The sequence below is a fragment of the Leptonychotes weddellii genome, chromosome 1, assembly GCF_054177405.1.
Source record: "Leptonychotes weddellii isolate Sample4059 chromosome 1, ASM5417740v2, whole genome shotgun sequence".
Classification (NCBI taxonomy): Eukaryota; Metazoa; Chordata; class Mammalia; order Carnivora; family Phocidae; genus Leptonychotes; species Leptonychotes weddellii.
In genome coordinates this window covers 98135953-98161139 of record NC_138369.1, presented here as the reverse complement: position 1 = coordinate 98161139, position 25187 = coordinate 98135953, and the positions used below count along the sequence as shown (strand labels likewise).

The 25187-nt window shown below is 38.4% G+C and overlaps 1 protein-coding gene across 6 annotated transcripts; it reads right to left on the bottom strand.

Annotated features, from left to right (window-relative positions):
* Positions 1-223: 223 nt before the first annotated feature.
* On the bottom strand, positions 224-25113 carry MFSD1 (major facilitator superfamily domain containing 1). 6 transcript variants are annotated; one of them, XR_014147786.1, is made up of 17 exons: positions 24839-25113; positions 21359-21411; positions 20322-20434; positions 18156-18198; positions 17776-17843; positions 15915-16023; positions 11573-11675; positions 9471-9569; positions 9051-9162; positions 7878-7934; positions 7369-7525; positions 5801-5898; positions 4570-4682; positions 2571-2618; positions 1629-1686; positions 500-583; positions 224-401 (listed from the first exon to the last, which is right to left on the bottom strand). XR_014147786.1 is itself a non-coding variant. In XM_081828601.1 (16 exons), the coding sequence occupies exons 1-16, from the start codon at positions 25008-25010 to the stop codon at positions 398-400; spliced, it is 1407 nt and encodes a 468-aa protein (XP_081684727.1). In that variant the 5' UTR covers positions 25011-25112; the 3' UTR covers positions 224-397. The 6 variants fall into 6 exon arrangements, 4 of the variants coding, with proteins under 4 accessions (XP_081684727.1, XP_081684731.1, XP_081684744.1 ...); XR_014147790.1 differs by lacking the exon at positions 20322-20434 and having other exon boundaries at positions 24839-24978; XM_081828601.1 differs by lacking the exon at positions 500-583 and having other exon boundaries at positions 24839-25112.
* Between the last annotated feature and the right edge of the window lie 74 nt (positions 25114-25187).

Sequence of the window (25187 nt, the reverse complement as noted above, 5' to 3'; positions counted from 1 at the left end):
ACACCTTCAAAAGTTTTTTTGCTTTAAGATTAAAAAAAAAAAGCCAAAGATATCCTTAAGAAACACCTTCTGAAAATTATCTCAATACAAGATCCAAGTTTTCCATTATTTACTGTCCTTACTCAAATTCACCTGCATATTCCAGAGAAACTTTCTAAACTTCACTGATTAGCCTACTCCAAAGTAGAATTCTTTAGCAATACACAGTACATAAGACACAAGCTAAAATAGTCCTCACAAATATACTTTGAAATAGGTGCTTTTGAAATATAAATATATATTTCCAGACCATTATTTTTCCTGACTAAATTCTAGATTAAAATTTAAAAAAAAAAAGTGAGGTTTTCAAACCAATGATGTGTGCAGCCCATTCTCATGACACAGTCATTTAAGCTTCTCATCTGCAAAACACAATGCAATGAATTATCAAAAAGGGAAAAACAGGAGGCCTCATGGGTTTACAATATAAAAACCATTAGCATTGCAAAGCATGTACTACCACATATTAAAGGTTGCACACTTTGCTGGTAATCTCTTAAATCCTCTTGATTATAAAAGTAACATTAAGATCAACATAGAAGATCTGGAAAATATAGAAAAACAAAGGAAAAAGTATGCCTGTAACCTTACCATTCAAATGGAATTGTTAGTATTTGGGGTTTTTCCTTTCAGTATTTCTTCTATTATATACAAGTAAGTAAGTAAAAAATACATGTGCCTGCATACTTTTTCTTGAACAAAATTAGGATATTACATTTGCATTTTAATCTTTTGTCTACTTAACATGTGGCATAGTAAGTACCTCTGACTTGGTGCAGGGAGGGAACTATTTCTGACTTTTAAAATCCTCAGACATGATTTTAACAACATATTATATATAGATATATTCAAGTTGTTTCCAATTTTTTGACGTAAGCCTGTCATAAAGATACTTAAAACTTGTAACACTTCTGATTATCTTCTCAAGATGTATTTCTAGAATTACTATGTTAAAAGGAAATTTGAAATGGCCAAGAATCACCTCCCAAAAAATGCTTTGTTCTACAAGATTTTAACCCATACAAAATTCACAAAACTTATAGTTACATGGTATATATTTACAAATAAATTTTTTAAGTCGTAAAAAACTGTATATCTAAAAAATCAGAAATCATAACAGGAAATAGAAACACTATTACGTTTTAGCATACACTCATGGAAAAAATAAGTTTAACTTAATACCACACTATATACTTAATTTGTTTAAGTTAGAATGTTAGTACCAGGAGAAGATGAAAAATTATCTCAAATAGTTGAGAAAATGAAAAGATCAGAGAATGGAAGGGTAAGCCCAGCACAGAAGCTTAGGACAAAGACCTTTCCTCTAATACATTACAAATACTACAGGTCTCGCTTTCTCTCAGAAAGCAATTTAAAACCCAATTATTTTCCCCCTTCACTTTAACCCTTGATATACATCCTATTTAAATTTTCTAAACAAGAATTTTGTTATGGTAGTTCCAAGATAATCGCTAGCTCTCGAATCTCAAGAAGATTAATTTCTTAAAAGTCCAAACCTAATACTTTGAAATAAAATGCTAATGTTAGAGATTTGCAAAAGAAGATAACTTTTCTCTTTTAATACTTACTCAGCATGAGAAAGTTTTATTTCTTCCCTTTGTCTTGCAGAATAATTTAGGTTCCCCCCTAAAACACAAATAAGCATAGAACCTTTTCTACACAACTATTAAAAGTAAAATTCACACACACACACACACACTTGCACTGGTATACCTTAAAGTAACAGAAAAAGCTATGGAAGATGAGAAAGAAATAGTTTATCTCCTGGGACCATCCCAAGGGAAAACACTGGTTTTTAAGAATCTTTATATGATACAAATACAAATAATCAGTCCTTAATGTGAGCATTTTTTAAGTTTGGACTTATGTACTGCTTTACTTCTTATTAACTGGGACACTGTATTAATATTTAATAATAGTGAAAATTAAGAGAAATTAAAGGAAATGACCTAAAATCACTTAAACAGCAGGTATATACATTTTACTAAGTACATAACAACCTTTAGGGGCAAGCTACTTAGAAAAATTAATAAGGCTAACATCAAAATCTTATACAGAAGAAAGAAAAAAGTACAAATACACTAGCAAAAGAAAAAAATCTGTAACACCTCACTCTGTAGCAAACACTTTCAACCTTAAAATGCAAACTATAACTATAAATCTGTTTACTTATTTTTTTAAAACATGAGACAATAACACAGTAATGGCTTTAGGTTATTATAAAAATGCCATACTTCTTTATGCTAACATAAAAAGAACATCTAAAATTTTATATTACAAAACTTAAGTTGAACTGGCCAGAAAGAACACAACAACAATTTTAATAAATCTGAAGTTCCAAAATACATAATTGTATGTTACATAATGAAATGTGTTTCCATCACTATGGAACTGAATGTCATCATTACACGAACTAAAGCACTGGCCTCTAAAGAAGAATGCAGACAATCCAGGGACCCCACAAGATGATCCAGAGTGGTTTAAGAAGAAAATGTCTGAATTCTACCTACCTTGGGCACGATTCACCACATAAAGTAAGACCACAGATAAAAGTGACACTGGAAGTGAAAAAAACACAGGGTCCTTAAAAAACATGTACTTCTTCCCAATGATTCCTATGTAATCATAATTACGAAGTAAAACTTAGATAAATCTTTATTGATTGGCATTTAAAAATAAAAACACTACTCACATTATTTTCCAAAAAGCACTAAAAATTATTTACACACCACTCTTTTTGCATGGGCTACATGAGCCCAGGGATAGCAGGACCAGAAACAAAGAAGCTGAGACAGAAGAAGGGGCTGATGCACCCACAGATCATCCCTACTGCTCTTTACTCTCCCGTTTAAGTGTTAGTCCTCTTGGTACTTCCAAAAACTCCTGCCAGCCCCCTGACTGTTTATCTTTTTACAGAGAACCAAACAGAAATAATCCTTTGAGGATTTTAAGCCTGAAAACACCATTGTTCATTTTACAAATTAACCCAACATTAGACTGTGGTCATCGTGATTCCCAGAAGCCCAGAGCCAGTGAAAAACTCAGAAAGTCAAGGCTTCCTTAACAAGTAAGGCACACTAAATTTACTTTAAGTTAATATGGCAACAAAAACATTTTTAAATGGCATAGTGTTTGGTTTAAGAACCAAATATATATGGAATTGTGGATTGAAATTAAACCACATGTTGCAGCATCAAAAACAAAAACACTTTCATGACCTAGTATTTTGAATCTACATGACCCACTTTTTAAAAACAAATAATATATTTTTAAAATTTGATGTGCTTGCTTCTAAAATTATGAGATAATAAAATGCATTCAGGCATCTCATAACAATTATCTACAAATACCACATTTCAAGTATAAATTGTCTTTTATCCCTGTAAATGTAAATGATTAAATCATCACTGGGGTTTGCCATTTTAAACACAAGTTAAAGCATAAAAGACATCTTGATATGTTATATAAGATTTTTTTCCAGATGAACACAACTATCTATATGGTGAAGCCTACTGGAGGAAAAATGCTAATTTATTTTTGTAGTTTTCAACAATTTCCTAATACTTCCTATTTTTAACCAATAAACCATTACAGGTAAACATTAAATAACAGGACCAAGAATAAAAGTAATTTAAAGTTGCCTAATGAATAAACCATGAGCACTCACACCTGAATCATACCAATGTCCACATTTCACATGAGGGACACACTCACCACCCTTTAAAATGGTTTCACTTTATAAAGAGGATAATGTTTTCTAAAAACCATAAATATTTAAAATAGAATATGAAGCAGATTCTACTACTTTTATTTTTTTTTTATTTTTTAAAGATTTTATTTATTTATTTGAGAGAGAGAGAGAGAGAGAGAAACAGTATGAGAGGGGATAGGGTCAGAGGGAGAAGCAGGCTCCCCGCTGAGCCGGGAGCCCGATGTGGGACTCGATCCCAGGACTCCGGGATCATGACCTGAGCCGAAGGCAGTCGCTTAACCAACTGAGCCACCCAGGCTCCCCTCTACTACTACTTTTAAAAATAGGAATCTTGGGCACCTGGGTGGCTCAGTTGGTTAAGCGACTGCCTTCGGCTCAGGTCATGATCCCAGGGTCCTGGGATCGAGTCCCACATCGGGCTCCCGGCTCAGCAGGAAGCCTGCTTCTCCCTCTCCCACTCCCCCTGCTTGTGTTCCTGCTCTCGCTGTCTCTGTCTCTGTCAAATAAATAAAATAAAATCTTTTTAATAAATAAATAAATAAATAAATAAAATAAAAATAAAAATAGGAATCTCCTAAAAAAAATGCCTGTAAATCCTCAGAGAACCAGAAAGCCACCAGGTGGGAAACTCTGATGCACAGACTAAGAAATAGTCAAATCTGAGAGATACATCTTAGGGATTTGGTTTAAAAGAGGAAAAAAGGGAACAATAACAACAAACCTAAACCTAAAAGTATAAATGAAAACATTTTGTTACACATTCAAAAAAACTGAATGTAGCCACATCACATACTTACAAGAAACACAGGCAATGAAGAAAACTTCTAAAAACAAATAGCCCCGAGTATCCAATATCATGCCAGCAATGATGGAAATGATCGCCAACCCAAGATTCTGAATGGACTGCATGCTACAATTCAAGAAATACAAAAACACATTTCAATTTCAGAAGTCTTTTTTTTTTTTTTAAGATTTTATTCATTTATTTGACAGAGAGAGACACAGAGAGAGAGGGAACACAAGCAGGGGGAGTGGGAGAGGGAGAAGCAGGCTTCCCGCCGAGCAGGGAGCCCAATGTGGGCTCAATCCCAGGACCCTGGGATCACGACCTGAGCTGAAGGCAGACGCTTAATGACTGAGTCATCCAGGCGCCCCTCAATTTCTAAAGTCTTCACACAATTATGTAATCATAATTACGAAGTAAAACTTAGATAAATCTTTATTGATTGGCATTTAAAAATAAAAACACTACTCACATTATTTTTCAAAAAGCACTAAAAATTATTTACACACCACTCTTTTTGCATGGGCTACATGAGCCCAGGGATAGCAGGACCAGAAACAAAGAAGCTGAGACAGAAGAAGGGGCTGATGCACCCACAGATCATCCCTGCTGCTCTTTACTCTCCCGTTTAAGTGTTAGTCCTCTTGGTACTTCCAAAAACTCCTGCCAACTCCCTGTTTATCTTTTTACAGTTACTGCTCACAGTAACAATTCACTTTAAATATCAGTATCTATAAACGACATACTATTAGTGTTAAAAGGTGTTTTTAACTAGGGACGACCTGAATAGGTATTTTCATTCCATGACTGTTTCTGCTACTAGATGTTATGCTCAAAGGTAAGGGAGCCTGTCTTATTAAGTGCAATATAAGCTCAACATTTTCCTGTGGAATGAAAGTAAGAGCTAAGTGAATACCAACCATGGGTGCAGTTTCCCCCTTTTGCCCTTCGGGCCAGACACCAGAACCCAACTTCTCACTAAGAAGCCCTCAGATAAACAGGCAGTCAATGGCAAGGTCAGAAATCACTTCTTCGGGGTTAGCTTAACACCAGCTCTCTTCCTGGAGGCTTGGAGCATTTCTGTCGCCACAATAATATCACAAATAGGTTAACTGATTTTCTGGTGGTTTCCAGGCTCAGAGCTGTCCCAGAAGCCTGAAGATGACTAGATTCAGGAGACCTGGAGTTTTATATGATAATTAAATTGCTAGAGCAGAGAGAGACATGATGGTGTAAACACTTACAAGCCATATGCAGTTCCCAGTTGATGTTCAGGAACCACGAACGCCACCATTGGCCACAATGCACAGGCAAGCAACGAATAGGAGAGTCCCAGCAGACACTGCAGAAAGTGACGCAGAAAAGGGGCGAAGTCTTAACATTAACCAAAAGGTGATTTTCCTTTGATGCAGACTAGCCAGAGTGGCATAATAGCAAATATATGAACATTCATGCAAATTTTATTGCAATTATGCTAAAACTCACGTTTGACACAAAAAAGTCCTGACCTTAACGGTATCCCTCTCGTGACAAAATACACACACACTGTCTTAACCATTTTATATTATATGCACATGTAACTGACTGGGCCCAGGGTACAATCAAAGACTAGACAAGAAAATAAAGCTATTTTGCAAAAGTTACTACCAATGTTTCAGGCAAGCTAATTTTCCAATATTTATTAACTACAAATTAAGTAATCAAGGCAACATCACGCCAACAGTGTGACCTAGGGTCATCAACACCTAACTGGAGGGCAGCGCAAAAAACTATCACCTAATGCTGACTTTTTCTTTAGTTAAAAAAGAAACTTTATGATTTAAGTTTAAATAAGATCATCTGCACGTATCATATTGGCAAAGACTGAAATAGGCCCAATGCCCAACATGGCTAGGATACTAAAAACACACATTTGTGTATTATTGGTAAAACTATAAATGGGTAAGAACTTCTTAGAGAAGTTTCACAATGTCTGTTAAGATGTAAAATGTGCAAAGCCTCTGCTATAGCATTTATACTTCCAGGAATCAGTCCTACAGAAATCTCACTAAGTGTAGAACAAACATCTATGCCCAAGATATTCTTTTGTTAATAGGTAAGAAATGCAGCACTTAAGCCTGTGGTCTTTAAAATGACATTCTAGGCGTACTTGGGTGGCTCAGATGGTTAAGCGTCTGCCTTGGGCTAAGGTCATGATCTCCTGGGATCGAGCCCCATGTCACGCTCCCTGCTCAGCAGGGAGTCTGCTTCTCCCTCTTTCTCTGCCTCTCCCCACTGCTCCTGCTCTCTCTCTCTCTCTCTCTGTATCTCTCTGTCTCAAATGAATAAATAAAAAATTCTAAAATAAATAAATAAAAATAAAATGACATTCTAAAGAAAAACCTGATGAATTCATTATCACTTTTTAACCTTCTAAGGGTCAAAGACAAAAGAATGCAAAATCATGAATCCTGGGCTGATAGACTTTTTTTTTTTTGCCACCCACGATGGAAGAATTTTTTAAAGAAGTAGAGGAAAATAAATGGAACTAATAAGCATTATGGCTTTTATAAGACTACTTTATTTCAAATTCAATTTCAGCAATGAGATTACTGTATTAAATAAGCCAAATACAATTAAAGATACCTTATTCATTAATAATTAACATTTATTTACTTTAAAAATAGTTCTTTTGTAGAAACTGCAATCAAGACATTGTTTTTCCCACTGGCACGAGCTCTGCTATCAGAAGAGCGGAGTGTGGCTCCTGACGTGCACTTTACAGAGTCCTCCCTGAAGCCCTGTGCTCTGCAAGCATCCACAGTGACATTACCATAGCAATCCAAGGGTTCCACAGCGTGAAGGCCAGCATGACATGGGCAGCAAGAGTGGTCACCACAGCACAAAGAACCCAGATGATGTTCTTTCCTGTTTTATCCACCAGGAGCCCAAATATCGGGGACATGGGAGCTGATATGACATATACAACACTGCCCAGAGAATATAAAAGATATTTAATGAAATGTATCACAGCTACCAAAAAAAAAAAAAAAAAATCCAAAAAGTCCCTAAAACCATTAGGCAAAGCAAATCCTAGCTCATTTAATGTAGCATTCTTCTAAAATGGTCATCAGTAAACAGAAATTTAAAGATTAAAGAGTAGTCCAAGGTTTCTTCAGTTTTCCATTAATGCAAAGATGGTCTCTCAGGATCAAGCACCAATATAATCTTGGTTTCACACTATGGATGTTAAGTCACATGTCTTTTTTGTCTCAGAACATTTGGTTATAATTAAAGACCCACACTATGCACAAATAAGCACTCAGAGAATTAATGAAATACCTGTTAATAGCACTTGCTGCCTGGGAAGAAAATCCAAATTTTTCTATAAAGAAAACTCTAAAATAAAGAGAGAGAGAGAAAGAAATAAGCACGTTAGAGAGAACTACTCTGTTTGTAATAATTAAAGGCAAAATAAAACTAAATAAAAATAACTCTTAAATTTAGTCAACTTTTCCTTCTTGATACTGTTTTCCCACCTTATTTAACCATCACCTTTAAACAACTGGCGCGAAAGCTTTAGGGTTTATGTAAATATTTCACTAAATAAAATACACTGATGTTGATTTTTTTCATTTTATTATTTCTTAAAAGATTTTATTTATTTATTTATTTGAGAGAGAGAGAGGGACACAGAGAGCAAGAGCAGAGGGGAAGGACAGAGGGAATGGGAGAGGCAGGCTCCCGCTAAGCATGGAGCCTGATGCAGGGCTCGATGCCAGGACCCTGGGATCATGACCTGAGCTGAAGACAGACGCTTAACTGACTGAGCCACCCAGGTACCCTGATTTTTTCCATTTTAAATAAACAGCAAACAGTACGCATAACTTTTCAAAAAACCAAATGAATTACTACATGACGTTAAGAGTGCTTCTTTTCCTTAAAGTGGGACTGGGTAAGTTCTTTGCAAGATAATGCCTAGAGTTCATTTCAAATTACTGAAAACAGTCTGAATTTAAAGGTTCTGATAACAAAGACACACCCCTATAAACACACTCACACACTTCAAGCAGCTGCCAGTGGAAAGGGAGAGGTTAGTGATAACACAAAAAAGAATTTGATTTTGAACCCTAGCATAATTATAGTCCTAGCAAATGGAAATGTGCCCAGGCAAAATGAGCCAAAGCACTGTTTCCATTCTCAAGAATAGGCTTCCAAATGAAAGAATAAAGAGGAAATAAAAAAGAATACTAATCCAATTCAAAGCATTAAAATAAATCCATATTATGAATAAAAAACTATTAGGTATTTCATCAAAAAAATAATGAAAGTATTAAGCCAAATACTAAACCTTAAGCTAAGAAAATCAGTTATATACCAGGATGTAAAATAATTCCTGTGAAAATATAAACTATAACCAGAAAAGCAAGATTTATAGCTAAAAAAATTACATTTGTGTGATTAAATTCTCACTATAATTTAGTCAAGAAAAATGGGATGCACGAGAATACTCACTTCCCGAGTCCGATAAAAGGGAACACTGCCACATAGTAACAGACGCAGATGATAAATATCAGCCACAGGGGTAAGGAAAAGTCCTTTACATCAGTTAACTTAATAACTTCACCTTGAAAAGAAAGGGAAGAAGCTATCAGCATAATTTTGCATACCTAGGTCAAGATTATTTTTCTTTTATCATGTGATTAAACTTTGCATTCAGTGTACAAAATACTTTTCTCAGTAAATTACTGGAACATAGCTTCTGGGAAAACTTAAAATTTAGACAAGTAGAAACAGACTGGAAAATAAAAGATAAAAAAACATGTATTAAGCCTCACTGGGCTTACAACACTACATTAGGAACTTATCTCATTGAAATTACCTTCAAAGGTCTGCAATTTCCTGAAGCCCCACTTTATTTGAATTTAGACCTACCTGTTTTTCCTTGTGCTTTATGAAGGATTCTCTCTGCTCTCTGATCCAAGTAAGCGAGAACCAAGGCACAGATTAGTGAAAGAATACATGTTATACCCCCTATAATAAAAAAGAGAGAGAGAGATTTTTTTTTTAAGATTTTATTTATTTGAGAGAGAATGAGAGAGAGAGAGAGAGCACATGAGAGGGGGGAGGGTCAGAGGGAGAAGCAGACTCCCTGCCGAGCAGGGAGCCCAATGCGGGCCTCGATCCTGGAACTCCAGGATCATGGACCTGAGCCGAAGGCAGTCGCTTAACCAACTGAGCCACCCAGGTGCCCAAGAGAGAGATTTTTAAAAGAGAACGACTGAAGGTTCCCAAGAGGCAGTACCTTACACTAACAGCAGAAAACTTAGCAAATGAAATGGTTGGCATCTAGACACATTTAAGAAAATCCTACAATTACTAAATCAGGACAGAAGGAAAGAAATAGCATGTGATAAGTACTCAACAAACAACAGTCACTCTTACTATATTATTTCCCAGTAGAAGGTTGGAGACTAGAGGGAAAAGACTAGAACATACTAGTCTAGTCTTGTAATGCAAATACAGACTTTAAGAAAGTGGATGACCCGCTAGCAAATCTGTACTAATTTCTTAACTAAGTCTAAGCACTGATTATTGACAGATGCTAGAGGGAAAAAAATTATAAAAGCAAAGTCTGATTCTGTGATCATCAAATCTTCCTCTTGATTCCTTCCCGAAGTCTGTAACCCTTGCTCCTACCCTTTAGCAGCCCAAAGAGCCCCACCCTCCCACAGCACAGCCCAGCCAGGCTCTCCTTCCTTTGTGTAATCAGCATTACTCACTAATGCTGATCTCGTATCATTAAAGCAAATCAGGATAAAGAGTAAATAAAGTTTACACTGCTCAAGATTTTTAAAAGAAGCTCAGTAAAAACATGAATCTTTAATTTCATAATGTGGCCTAGCTGAAAATTGCTAAAATAAAAGTCAGCAGATGTGGGTTCTACTTCTGCCACAAGCTGAATGATGTTGAACACAGAACTTAACCTCTCAGGGCTTCAACTTCTCCATCTGTAAAATTAGAGGCTTTGACTTGATGGCACAGATCTTTTCTGGTGCTAAAATTCTTTAAAATTCCCAAATTCTCCATTGTGGAGAGGACTGGAAGGAATACTGAAGAGCATCTAAGAGTAAGAAAAAGAGGTTTTAAATAAGGCAAGGGATTTGAGAGGTCAGGGAGGAAAGGAGAAAGCTCTAGATACAGGTTACCTGTTCAAGATTTCCTCTCCACTGCCCTCTACCAAACTATACCAAGGAATTATAAGGAATAAAAGATGGCACAGAATGTTCAACTCACCATCCCACAGGTCTTTTTAGGGCTCTGCAAGTGGTCCTTTTACCCACTATGGGGGCTCAGTTACAAAAATCCACTGCTCAGAGAAAAGCACAGGTGGGAACTCCAGAAGGCCTCATATGTTTCTCAGTGATCCACCCAGCAACCAGCACAACCAAGTCTTACCTAACAGAACTTAGGGCCAGAAGGGACCTATACACTTTTAGTCAAACACCTGAAATTTTACAGAAAACTAAGACACAGAGGTTAACTTCCTTGTCCAAGATGACAGAACTAGTTAGAGCCAGGACTAGAACCCAGACTCCTGACTCCCAACTTAGTGGATTTCCTACAACATCATATCACCTCTAACTTCTGTAACATCTTAGCTCCATAGGTATACTAATTGAATTTGATCAAAAGGAAATAATTATCCTTCTGCTATAGACTAGTAACACCTTGCATGTATAAAGTCTCGGTTTTCAGAATTTTCAAACACAATCTCTTATTTGCTTATCATGACAACGCTGAAGTAGACAAGGTGGGACAAAATCCTCCATTTTAAGGAAATGGAAACAGTAACACAAACCGGGTAAAAGATTCACTATTTCTAGTTAGCTTGTCCAAGAACTTGTGAACTGTTCAGGCAAAACTATAACCAAAGTGGTCTAATCCTGATTCCAGTGTTCTTTCCTCTCTGCCACAATACTTCCTATGACATGCTTTCAGAAGATACAAAACAAGGGACATCAGGATCCACTAACCAATCATAAGTGTGACCCCAAGGGTTGTGTGACCAGCAGAACCCAACGAAGCTTCAACCTTAGAATACAGCCATCCCATGAGATTCATGTTTACCGTACTTCCCTGAAAGAGAAGGAAAAAACATTTCATTTATATATACTCTGCCTTATTCAATAAAGGATGTGAGGTGGCTAGTAGAAACAGGTATAACAGGATCCAGATTAAACAAGAGATACATTTTTTTTAAAAAACACTCTCGGAAAGGGTGGGAGGATGGGTTGGCCTGGTGGTGGGTATTGAGGAGGGCACGTTCTGCATGGAGCACTGGGTGTTGTGCACGAACAATGAATCATGGAACACTTCATCTAGAACTAATGATGTAATGTATGGGGATTAACATAAGAATAAAAAAAAAAAAAAAAAAAACACTCTCGGAAAAAACTAACAAACTAAGATAAAGCCACAGATAAGATTACTGCACCCACACACAAAAAAAAATCCTAATTTATAGAAAATGCTAGTATTGAAAACAGCACAGTACATTTAGAACTTTCTAGCAACAAAGCAAAAACGAAACGAGTGACAAAATTCACAGCGTACCTAAGAATAAAATAAACTTTCACTCAGAAGAAGCACAGCCTTTGCTTATACTTACATCTTAAAAAAAAATTCATCCTATCCATAAGAAGACAATAAAAGTTACAGAAGATAATATCCTCATTCACTTATTCATTCAGCAATTATTGAGCCCTCATTGAACCAGTCGCTGTTCTAGGTACCGGGAATATAACAAAGAACAAAACAGAAAAATCTCCAGCTTTCATAAAGCCTACATTTCAATGGAGTAGAAGAAAAGAAGAAATATTAAATTGTGGTAAGTACTTTTAAAAATAAGAAAAAAAAAGGCAGGGAAGGAGAACATAAAGGGGTGGAGGCCTCACTGAGATTGTGCCTTTGAGTAAAAACATGAAGGAGGCTAGCCACGAGGTGATCTGGGGGAAGGACAGAGCCCTGAGGCAGAAGGAACAGCTGGTGCACAGGCCCTGAGAGTGCATACGGCGGCGTGCTCAAGGAACAGCAGGGACAGCAGAGTCTGGAACGGTGTAAAGGAAGAAGCCAGAACATGAGATGCGACCCCTGGAGAGGAAATGGCGGGGAAGCAGGCTACAGGTAATAATATGGACTTCTGGCTTTTATTCTTTGTGAGATGGGAAGCGAAGAAGCATATGGAAGTGGCAGGACTCCATACATTTTAACAGATTTGCTCTGGCTGCTATATTCAAAAGAGACTGTAAGCAGGGATAAAGGCAGAAGCGAGGACATGCATGAGGGGGCTACTGCAAAAATCCAGAACGGAGATGATGGGTCTTGGATGAAAGTGGCTAGCAGGGGGCATGGTGAGAAGTGGTCATATTTTTTAATTTATTTATTTGACAGAGAAAGAGAGAGAGCACAAGCAGGGGGAGTAGCAGGCAGAGGGAAAGGGAGAAGCAGGCTCCCCGCTGAGCAGGGAGCCTGATGCGGGGCTCGATCGCAGGACCCCGGGATCATGACCTGAGCCGAAGGCCGATGGCCGACGACTGAGCCACCCAGGCGCCCCTAGAATATGGATATATTTTGATGATAAAGGTAACAGGACTTGAAATGGAAAACACATGTTGTAGCGGGGGGAGGAGTAATTTAAGATGACACCTAAGGTTTTGCCTGAGCAAATGGAAGAAAAGAGTTGCCTGTAACTGAGGATGAGAAAACTACAGCATAAGCTGGTTTGGGGGGGCCATAGGTAGAAAATCAAGAGCTGACTTTTGGCCATGTCAGGTCTGATGTGCCTACTAGACATCCAAGTGGAAATGTCAAGTAGGAAGCTGCATTATAGGGATGTGGAATTCAGGAGAAAGGCCTGGACAAGTGATACAAATTCAGGAGCAAAGATATACTATTTAAAACTTCAAAACTAGATAAGATCACCAAGGAGGTAAGTGTCAAAAGAAAAGAGAAGATGTTCAATAACCATGCCCTAGGGCACCCCCACATTTACAAGTTCAAAAAGACTGAAATGGAACTAGCAAAATAGGCCAAAGGAGTAAACAGAAAGGCAAGAGGGAAACTTCTGTAAGACTGTAGTGTCCTGGAACCCAAGAGAAGAAATCAAGGTAGGGGGAATGTCAACTGTGCTAAATACTATTACTGACAGGTCAGACACTAAAGACTGACAAATGAACACGTCCTCAACAATATTCTCACAGCAAACATAGGAGCACATTTCACACAGCTATTTCTTACAAAATGTTAACCTATGGCTTTACTCAAATGAGCAATAAGGTATAAATGGAGACCTACTGATAACTTTCCTCACTATCATTGAAAATAAAAGCTTCTCAAAGACAGGGATGTTGCCTTAAAAATCCTTTAATTCTAAAATGCCTAACATGACATGACTTAGCAAGTCCTCAATAAATATTCATTGAAATAATGAGTTTTTTAAACTTTTAGTAACAAATTACAAATGACAATCAAAAGGGTGCTGGACTTCCAACCCCCAGGAAGATATAAATAATAAGTGAGAAGTCCACTGCCTAAAGGTGTAATGGTAACAGGTCAACTGTCCAAAATAGACAAACTCACAGCTCAGGCTACAGAAAAATCATGTAGAGGTAAAGCCAGAATCTCTATTGACCATTCTGAATATGCACAGGGACAAGGAAAGCGCAAAAACACTGAAACTCCATCTACCCCAGCAGCTCTGTCATGGAATCCTTTGGTCTCATGTGTCTTACAAAGACCCTAAGCACAGAAATCAGGTCAAAGCTGAGCCGCCCTGGCTGAAGAAGAGGTGGATGCTTGAGGTCCAGCTCACTCTACCTCCTCCTCAGGTCCTCCCATCACCCCAGTAACCTCCACCCTGCATCCTCGAAGCTGCTGAGATTCCTTTCTAAAAACTTAGGGCTTTCAAGGGCTTTCAGAACGCAGCTCAATGGATTAGAGCTAATTTGTGACCACACAGAAAAGAATCCACCAGTAGCTACAATGACGTCAACAAGATTACATCTTATTTCCTTCTTCGATAAGTTATTAGACAATGAGACCCACAAACTGCCACAGACATATCTTGACTTGCACAAGATACATAATGAGGTACTCAGAATATCCTTGTGGATAAAATTTAGACAATATGCAAAACCATACTAGCTAAGAATTACAAATTAAAGTCATATTTAGGTGTTTCCAATCAAAAATGATTTTTTAAGCAATAATAGTCTCTACTATCAAAGCTATAATAAAAATGATCCTTTCATATCCCACAGATGGGGATGTAAACATCGCTGAGAGGATAATATGAGACTACTGTCGTAAGAAACCCTAACAAATCCTCTTGACTCAATTCCATTCCTGGCGATCTACCTTCAGGAAACAATCAGAGATGCAGACAAGTTTTATAGTGTCACACAATAGCGCTATCTATAATGGTTGAAAAATTAGAAAGAACCTACGTGTATAAAAATCACAAAAGTGTCATATAGATTACAATTATACATTATATATTTTAAATAATGAAATAGTACTTTGAAAACTTTTTGTACTGGATTTCTTCTTCCCTAAGAATATGTTACAAGCATTTTCAGGCCATTAACTAGTCTTTGGAACCTTGATTTTCAATGGCAAGGATTTTTTTTAAAAAAATCTCTATTCAGGGGGCGCCTGGGTGGCTCAGTCGTTAAGCGTCTGCCTTCAGCTCAGGTCATGATCTCAGGGTCCTGGGATCGAGCCCCACATCGGGCTCCCTGCTCCGCGGGAAGCCTGCTTCTCCCTCTCCCACTCCCCCTGCTTGTGTTCCCTCTCTCACTGCCTCTCTCTGTCAAATAAATAAATAAAACCTTTAAAAAAAAAAAAAAAACCTCTATTCGGGGCGCCTGGGTGGCTCAGTTGTTAAGCATCTGCCTTTGGCTCAGGTCATGATCCCAGGGTCCTGGGATCGAGCCCCATATCGGGCTCCCTGCTCAGCGGGAAGCCTGCTTCTCCCTCTGCCATTCCCCCTGCTTGTGTTCCCTCTCTCACTGTCTCTCTCTCGCTGTCTCTCTGTCAAAATAAATAAATAAAGCCTGTAAGATCCCTCCCAATGCTCAGATTCTTTGAACTAATGAATGCTCAATTAGTCTTTTTAGACTGTTTCCTAAGTGAAATAAGGTTAAAAATGCCTTAAAGTAATAAGGTAAATGCTATACTATGGTCAACAGATACACATAAAAAATCAATACCTAATACAGCAAACAAAAACACACTTCATCCCATTATTTTTAAGAGATAATTACAAGATTAAATCTCTTACTTCCTGTTTGGCTTCATTAGGTTTGTCATACTTACAATTCTAGCCATGCTAAGTTGGAGTCCAAATACCAAGTTTAATTCTTTGCCTTTAAACCAACTCACAGCATATGTATTCTGGGCAACTGCTAAGGACTCCCCACCAATCCTAAAAATGAGCAAAAGAAGAAAAATTACTGCTTTTACAGAAATACCACAGTTAAAATTTTGACACCCCTCCTATCAAAAGGTGGGATCTATGTCCCACCCCCCGACTCTAGGTGGGATTGAGACTGCTTCAATCAATGTAATCTTGTGGAAGTGGTGCTGTGTAATCAAAGCTGAAATCTGCCTTTTCACTCAAACATTCACACTTGAAGCCTTGAGCCATCTTGTAAGAAGTCCAACTACCCTCAGTACACCATGCTATGAGAAAGCCAAGCCACACAGAGAGGCCACATTTAGGCACTCCATCCAGCAGCGCTAGTCTTCAAGTTGTCCCAACCCCAGAACGAGACATATGAGTCAACAAGCTTTCAGATGATTTCCGCACCCAACCTTTCATGAATCTTTTGAGTTGAGGCTCCAGACATGTTTCCACAAAGTATGAACCATTCTTCCCACATGAACATTTTATATAGCATAGGTGGTGATTTAACCCAGATTCCTTTTATTATAGGTCATGGTTATATACCACAATCCCCAAAACTTAGCAGTGTCATGCAGCTGTTATGGTGTGCTTGTGGAGTTTTTGGGTCAGGAATTTGAAAAGGGTACAGCATGGATGGCTTGTCTGTGCATACTTTGTGGAAACATAAAATTCACATTTTTCAGCCCAATACCTTTCATATTCCACATTTTCCTACTTCCTGGATTTTAACTTTCATTCTGTAAGTTCTACATATTGACCATTCCTCCTCTAGGCCTTCAGTCAGGAGATTCTCCTCCATATCCTAACACTGAGCCCTCCTCACTCTGTCCTAATCCAAAAATACTCCCCTTCTCTTCTACTAATCCAAACCCTATACTGATGTCAAGACCATTTCTGGTCTTTTCTGACCACCCCTCCATCCCTGGATCCCTTTCATATTGTTATATACATTTTGTTTCCTTCTCTCTCACTTAGAGCATTTTTTAGGGTGTATCATATATGTCTACATGTCCCTAGTACTTATAAAAAAGCTTAAATAAGTTATGTCATCTGAATTTCTCAGGGCAGGAAGCCCAAGGCTGGACTCAGAATGGACTTACTGAACAGACACTGAAATTCATGAAGAATCATCAGTCTATTGGTATTTTGCTCATTCAAGCCTCTTTATTTATTTTTTTTTTTTTAAGGTTTTACTTATTTGCGAGAGAGAGAATGAGAGACAGAGAGCATGAGAGGGAGGAGGGTCAGAGGGAGAAGCAGACTCCCTGCTGAGCAGGGAGCCCGATGTGGGACTCGATCCAGGGACTCCAGGATCATGACCTGAGCAGAAGGCAATCGCTTAACCAACTGAGCCACCCAGGCGCCCTCATTCAAGCCTCTTTAACAGGGTTCAAAAGGACCTGTACATTATCCACTAAGTAATAGCAAAATGTCCATAAATCACCAACCTAGAAATGGTTGGTCTACACTTTTCTAAATGAGGTTTAAATCAACCTTCAATACAACAACAACAACAAAAAACACCCAGGAAAAATATTTTTGGAGAACTACTTAATATTCAAACCCCAAATGGAGTTAACTATGACCACTCAAAATTGTTGCTTACTTTAAAGGAAAAATAAGACGATAAACAGTCTTGTGTATATAGCTAGATTTCAAGGATTTGAGGTTAATTCTCCAGAAGAAACAGCAATATATTTTTGTGAATCTTTAATAAATTGATAGGTAAACAATAATATATTAGGATGAATGAAATTATGTATAACTTACCCAAACACAAACCTTCCAAATTCCATCAGCCAAAAAGCATTAAATATTCCACCCAGAGCAAAAATCACCTACAATGTAGAATATAAATGTAGAATCAATGAAAAAGTAAACTTAAAAAGTATTCAAGAGAAATAAGTAACTTACAATGAATCATAACTTCTATAATAGTTTTAACATTCCTTCTTAGTAAATCTGTGAAATTTAAATATAATGTTCATCTATCTCAAGGCTTAAAATGGACTATACATTATGCTACCTGGGCATTTGTGGACCCTGCTTAATTAAGTCAGGCATTCAATAAACACATTTTTGCTGGTGGAATCAGACAAGAATTCAAAAGTCGCTGTTACATAATCAATGAATGTTTTGGACTTTCTTACCTGTCCAATGCAAACAAAGCAGCTAAAAATAATGGTGCCCCATCTGTGAGAGAGAGAGAGAATGAATTAAGACTATGTCACCAAATCCTTCAGTAATTCTTTAGTCTTCTTTGACCCCTAGACCTCAGTCTTTGACCCCTAGACTTCGGTCTTTGACCCCTATATATTCCCTCCAAGGAAAGAAAAATGAAGTGCCGGTCTGCCTCTAAAGGCAGCAGCTTTCCCAGGCTAAACGTTAATCTGTAGAAGTCCTCACTTCTGAGGGGATTCCAGAGGCTTCAGTAATGGCATATTTTAGCTTAAACCATTATCATCTCTTAAACAAACAAAACTTGTTAAATAATCTTCAAGAAGTTCCCAGGGTTCCCACTCAAAAACTGACATTCTTGGGGCGCCTGGGTGGCTCAGTTAAGCGTCCAACTCTTGGTTTCAGCTCATCATGATCTCATTGTGGTGAGACGGAGCCTGACATCAGGCTCCGAGCTCGGTGGGGAGTCTGCTGGAGGTGCTCTCTCTCTCTTTCTGCCTCTCCCCCGCATGCGCATGGACACTCTATAAAATTACTATTAAGAGTTTAGAATTTATTCCAAGATTAAATAATTTTAAGTGGTTATAATTCCCGATAACTAAAAACTTTTTATTTTATTGATTTTGGGTTTTTTTTTTTTACTATAGTTGATACAGTGCTATAATACTTTGAAGTACATAACATAGTTATTTGACAAGTTTATACACTATGCTATGTTCACCACAAGTGTAGCTGCCATCTGTCATCATACAACACTATTACAATTTCATTACCTATATTCCCTGTGCTGTGCCTTGTATTCCCGTGACTCATTCATTCCATAACTGGAAGCCTATATTTCCCACTCCCCTTCAACCATTTTGCCCATCCCCGTATCCCCTTTCCTCTAGCAACCATCAGTTTATTCTGTATATTTATAGGTCAGATTCTGTTTTTTGCTTATTCTTTTGTTTTGTTTTTAGATTCCACATATGAGTGAAATCATATTGTATTTGTCTTTGTATTTCACTTAGCATAATAACTATTTTTAAAAGGACAAATATCAACCAAGTTATCTGCCTACTCACACATTCTATACTTCAAATATCTGATTAATGTTTCCCCAGAGTAATAAAACGCCAGTATTAAAAGAGTCCTTAAAGATTCTACGAGTAAACCATACTTCTGAAACTCAAATCCCTCTCAAGATCCTTATGAAATGGCCATCCCTCATTCTACTGAAATGTTCTCTAGCAACTAGAAAACTTCCTGTGGTCCCAAGGCAAATCATAGCCCCTCATCAAACTGACCAAGCAAAATCTTCATCATACTAAGTAGAATCTGCCCCGCTGAAGTTTCAAGCTAATTCCATCCCTTCAGACCAAGCAAAATAAATTTATTTCCTCTTTTACACTTAACCCTTCAAAATTTTTAAGTCCCCGAGTCTAAACACTTTCAGTTTCTTCAATCCTTTTCCATCAGACATGGCTGGAAGATGCTTCATCATTTTTCCCTCTGCCTTCTGAAAATATTCCCAGACTGCATCCCTCTTTAAGTCTCCACTAACAATACATACACAACCATAAGGATAAAAAATGACAAAGCTTATAATGTTATTCCTCCCTCAGCATCTTACAGAAGTGGCCACAAAAAGTTCAATGCCCAAGGGTAGAAAGAGAAAATCTCACTGGGGCTGAGAGAGATAAATACTATATATGTGCCAAATACTATACATCTATCTCTTTCAATCCTTGTAACTACCTTGTAAGGCAAGAATTATTACCATACTTTACCAACAAAGAAACTAAAGCTCAGGAAGCTAGGAACAGCTCAGAATAGGATGTTCAGTAAGTGGCAGCAATGGGATTCAGACCCTGGTTTGCCTGATCCCAAGTGAGGACATTATTTACACTTTTAGATAACTAAGTTACCATATTCCATGAATAGCATTTACTAGTCCCAACCTTAACTGAAATACCAACCAAGTTTCAAAAGCCAATTCCAGGAATATATAAAAACCATAAAAAAAAAAAAAAAAACTAATGTAGATTATTACAGTCATACAGAGTTTTATTCAGTTCTTTATAGAAATACCTTAATCTAGTTCTGTGCTTTCCTAATAATATTTTACCCATAGGTGAGATGTTTTTCAAGCTTACCGTATTCCAAATACTCGGTCTATCAAAAAGCCACCAAAAAAACACAAAACTACATTGGGCCAAGAATACCAGGCATACAGCAGCATGAATTTCGTCGTATTCACGTGCATATCCTGTATGGGAAGAAAATAAAATTATTTTTTTCCAAACAGTTAAGTTTAGCAACAAATCAAAACATTCTTTTTGTGTAGGACAGGAGTTTCTTAATCATTTGTGGTCACTAAATGCTTTGAGAATTTCATGACAGCTATGGCCCCTGCCCCAGAAAAATGGTCACACCTGGGATCCCTGGGAACTTCCTGGGTCCACATGCCTTTCAGAGGCTTCATGGAGTCCAGGATCAATTAGAGCCCCCATTACTGGAACCATCTCCCTCTGCACCTACCTGTATCTTCTACATTCTTATTCCCATTATACCATGTGCATTGGTGTTCCCCCCACATGGCAAAAGATAATCTTAGCCCATCCCTATGTCCCCCCCACTAAATCCTACCTTCTTTCCCTTTCATTCTAGAATGTGAAGGGCCAATCTGTTTCTTCCTGTCCAAAGGTAAAAACCTTAAAAAGCAAAAACTATCTAAATACACAAGAAACTATAAATATCAAATGTATTTTTACAAAACCAGACTAAAAATACTGACATGGAGAATCCTCAGCAGTCAGCATTCACATTTAAAAAATGGAAGAACAATAAAAAAAAATATTTAAAAAAGCAAAAAGCTATCCTACAGAATTATTTGTCATTCAGATGATGACACAATTGGAAAGTGAATTGCGAACAAAAATCTGCTAATACTTTTTGGTAATTCTGTGGAAATAGCAATTATTTAAAGTGTAAAACACTAGTCACAAGTGCTATAAATGAATTCTTTGTGGTCACTCATTCCAACTCAAGAACACTCCTTACTACATATGGATTTTACTACAGATGTTAAAATGGATTCAGTGGACAATATTTCAGACTAGGCAATCTGAGACCTGATGATGCCTCCCTCAACAGCTATCCCTACTCCAGAGAAAGTAAAAAATCAACTTACCCTTTTAACCTGAGTCTGAAGGGCAGCAGGATTATCATAGCAAAAATAGCTGCCTAGGATAAGGAAGAGCAAACATTTTATAAGTGATAATACTGCCCATATAGAAGTTTCAGGTTACAAATATTATTCAATTGGTGATTTTCAATGTTTATAGGAGGCGCTCCAGGACTGACACCCAGGGACCACCTCCCTTCCACTAATATTTTCTAAGTTGTAGCCAAATAATGCAGAGAAAACATGCCAAATCATTTACAAATTACTTTTGTGCATATACAGCAAATACTGGGAACCTAGATTAAGAATAAACATTGTTAAAATGTCTATCCTGCCCAGAGCAATTTACACTTTCAATGCAATCCCCATTAAAATACCATTGGCATTTTTCAAATAGCTGGAACGAACAATCCGAAAATTTGTATGAAACCAGAAAAGACCCCAACCACCAAGGGAATGATGAAAAAGAAAAACAAAGCTGGGGGCATCACATTGTCTGATTTCAAGCTATATTACAAAGCTGTGATCACCAAGACAGCATGGTATTGGCACAAAAACAGACACAAAGACCAATGGAACAGAATAGAGACTCCAGAAATGCACCCTCAACTCTATGGTCAACTAATCTTTCACAAATCAGGAAAAAATATCCAATGGAAAAAAGACAGTCTCTTCAATAAATGGTGCTGAGAAAATTGGACAGCTACATATAGAAGAATGAAACTGGACCATTCCCTTACACCATACACAAAGATAAACTCAAAATGGATGAAAGACCTCAATGTGAGACAGGAATCCATCAAAATCCTAGAGGAGAACATAGGCAGTAACCTCTTCGACATCAGCCACAGTAACTTCTTTCAAGACACGTCTCCAAAGGCAAGAGAAACAAAAGCAAAAATGAACTTTTGGGACTTCAAGATAAAAAGCTTCTGCACAGCAAAAGAAACAGTCAACAAAACTAAGAGGCAGCCCACGGAATGGGAGAAGATATTTGCAAATGACATTACAGATAAAGGGCTGATATCCAAAATCTATAAAGAACTTTTCAAACTCAACACTCAAAAAACAAATAAGCCAGTCAAAAAAATGGGCAGAAGACATGCAAATGGCTAACAGACATATGAAAAAATGCTCAACATCATTAGCCATCATGGAAATACAAATCAAAACCACAATGAGATACCACCTTACACCAATCAGAATGGAAACAACAAATGTTGGCAAGGATGTGGAGAAAGGGCAACCCTCTTACACTATTGGTGGGAATGCAAGCTGGTACAGCCACTCTGGAAAACAGTATGGAGGTTCCTCAAGATGTTAAAAATAGAGCTACCCGATGATCCAGCAATTGCACTACTAGGTATTTACCCCAAAGATACAGATGTAGTGAGAAGAAGGGCCACATGCACCCCAATGTTCATAGCAGCAAAGTCCACAATAGCCAAACTGTGGAAGGAGCTGAGATGTCTTCAACAGATGAATGGATAAAGAAGAAGTGGTACATTTATACAATGGAATATTATTCAGCCATCTCAGAAAGGATGAATACCCACCATTTGCATCGACATGGGTAGAACTGGAGGGGATTATGCTAAGTGAAGTCAGTCAAGCAGAGAAAGACAATTATCATATGGTTTCACTCACATGTGGAACATAAGATATAGCACGGAGGACCATTGGGGAAGGGGGAGAAATGAGAGAGGGAGGCGAACCGTGAGAGACTATGGACCCCAGGAAACAAACTGAGGGTTTCAGAGGGGAGCGCAGTGGGGGGTGAGGGTAACAGGGTGACGGGTATTAAGGAGGGCACATGTTGTGATGTGCACTGGGTGTTATACATAACTAATGAATCACTGAACACTACATCAAACACTAATGATGTACTATACAGTGGCTAACTGAACATAATAAAAATTAAATAAAGTTAATCAACAACTAATTGTCATTTCACTTTCATTATGCTTCATAGGTCTTTTTTTTTTTTTTAGCATCTTCATGCAGCTCTATTTTCCTTATTTGAAGCTACCAAAACACACACACACTAAAGATTTCACAAACATCCCCAGCAGTTTCCTAATAACGTAACCTGAGGTCACCACTTACCATGAGAGCACAGGAACAGAGTTTAACTACTCTGAATGAATATTTGAAACAATAATCTAGCTCTACAAACAGAATACCCAAGATCAAATACTGTAGTGAATACAGCATCAGGACTGAAAAAACAGAGTTCGAAAAGATTAAAACATGATGATAATGTCTGTTGGGGGTAAGAAAGAAATGTAGAGAGGTTTGACATTCATGCACTCATATTTTTTTTAAGATTTTATTTATTTGACAGAGAGAGACAGTGAGAGAGGGAACACAAACAAGGGGAGTGTGAGAGGGTGAAGCAGGCTTCCCGATGAGCAGGGAGCCCAATGAGGAGCTCCATCCCAGGACCCCAGGATCATGACCTGAGCCGAAGGCAGATGCTTAACTGACTAAGCCACCCAGGCGCCCCATGCACTGACATTTAAAGTAATTTAACTGACAGGGGCGCCTATCAGTTATATTTATGCCATGCATAAAGCTATTGGATAGGCATCATCTTTCCACAAAGTGTGGGGGAAGGAGTGAACAAAGAGTTGCAAAGAAACTAAGCCCAAAGCATCCTTCATGCCTGTTTACATATTCCAGCAGCAGCATAAAGTTATCCACCATAATGTTCCTAAACTTGTTGATTACACAGGTTCTAGCGAGCGCCCTGAAAAACACATTGTGACCTCCATACCATACCAAACTGACATTAAAATGCTGCTGAATACATCAGTTGCAGGAATACAAGCAGATGTTTTAGAAATTACCTCAAGAAACTGTTTGCGGAGTCATCAGATTTCGTAACAAACCAAATACCGCCAAGACTACCACGAGTCCAGTATGGTTACTTCACTAGTGGCTGAGCGGAAGAGTAAGAGAACACATCTACTCACTGAAGCTATCAGCAAGACACATTGATGTATTTACCCAAAGACGATGAGAAACATAACAGACTGCTAACCTATTAGTCATTCGGGGGGGGGGGGGAGGAGGGAGATAGTGCTTAGAGGTGGGTAGTTCAATCTTTCTGAATTCCTTCTTAACAATATATCGACAGGAGTTTTAAGAAATAGGAATTCCTTTAACTCTATGGCCCCAGGGGGCGAGCTGCTAGCCTCCGGGACTTCTTGGAGGGCAAAAGTGAGGGACAAAACTCGCCCAGCTCAGTCCCCTGACCTCCACCTCCAAGACGCGGAAGGGCTAGCAACGTCCACAGGCTTCAGTGGAGTCCCAAAAAGGGGAAAAAAAGGAAGCTCAGGAGCTTAAATCAGAAGCTGCACGGAGGCCGCGGGGCAGCTCTGAGCTCAGTGCGGATCTCGGAGATCCCAGAGAAAATCAGAAATTTCTGGATTATCAGCCCCACCCTACCCCACCCCACCCCACCCCATCAGGCCAGATGCTCACCGAAGCCTAGGAAGCACATCAGCAAAAGCACCAAAAGCCGGTGCGCCAGGCGACTAGGGTCGCAAAGGGCCGGCAGCGCTCCGGGGACAGCCGAGACGGCAGGGGCACCTCTGCCAGCCTCATTGGGGCCGCCTTCCAGCAGTGCCCGCGCTTCCTCATCTTCCTCTTCCATTGGGTCGGGGGAAGACCGGGACGCGAGAATGTTGATTTGGAGAGAAAACTATGTTGCCGGAGCCCGGGAAAGAATGTGCTCACGTGGCCGCTGTAGCTCACGTGACGCCCCGACGGATCACGCAGAGCCGAGCTCACGTGGGTGGCCTTGATCACGTGGCAAGCAGGACCGGCCGGG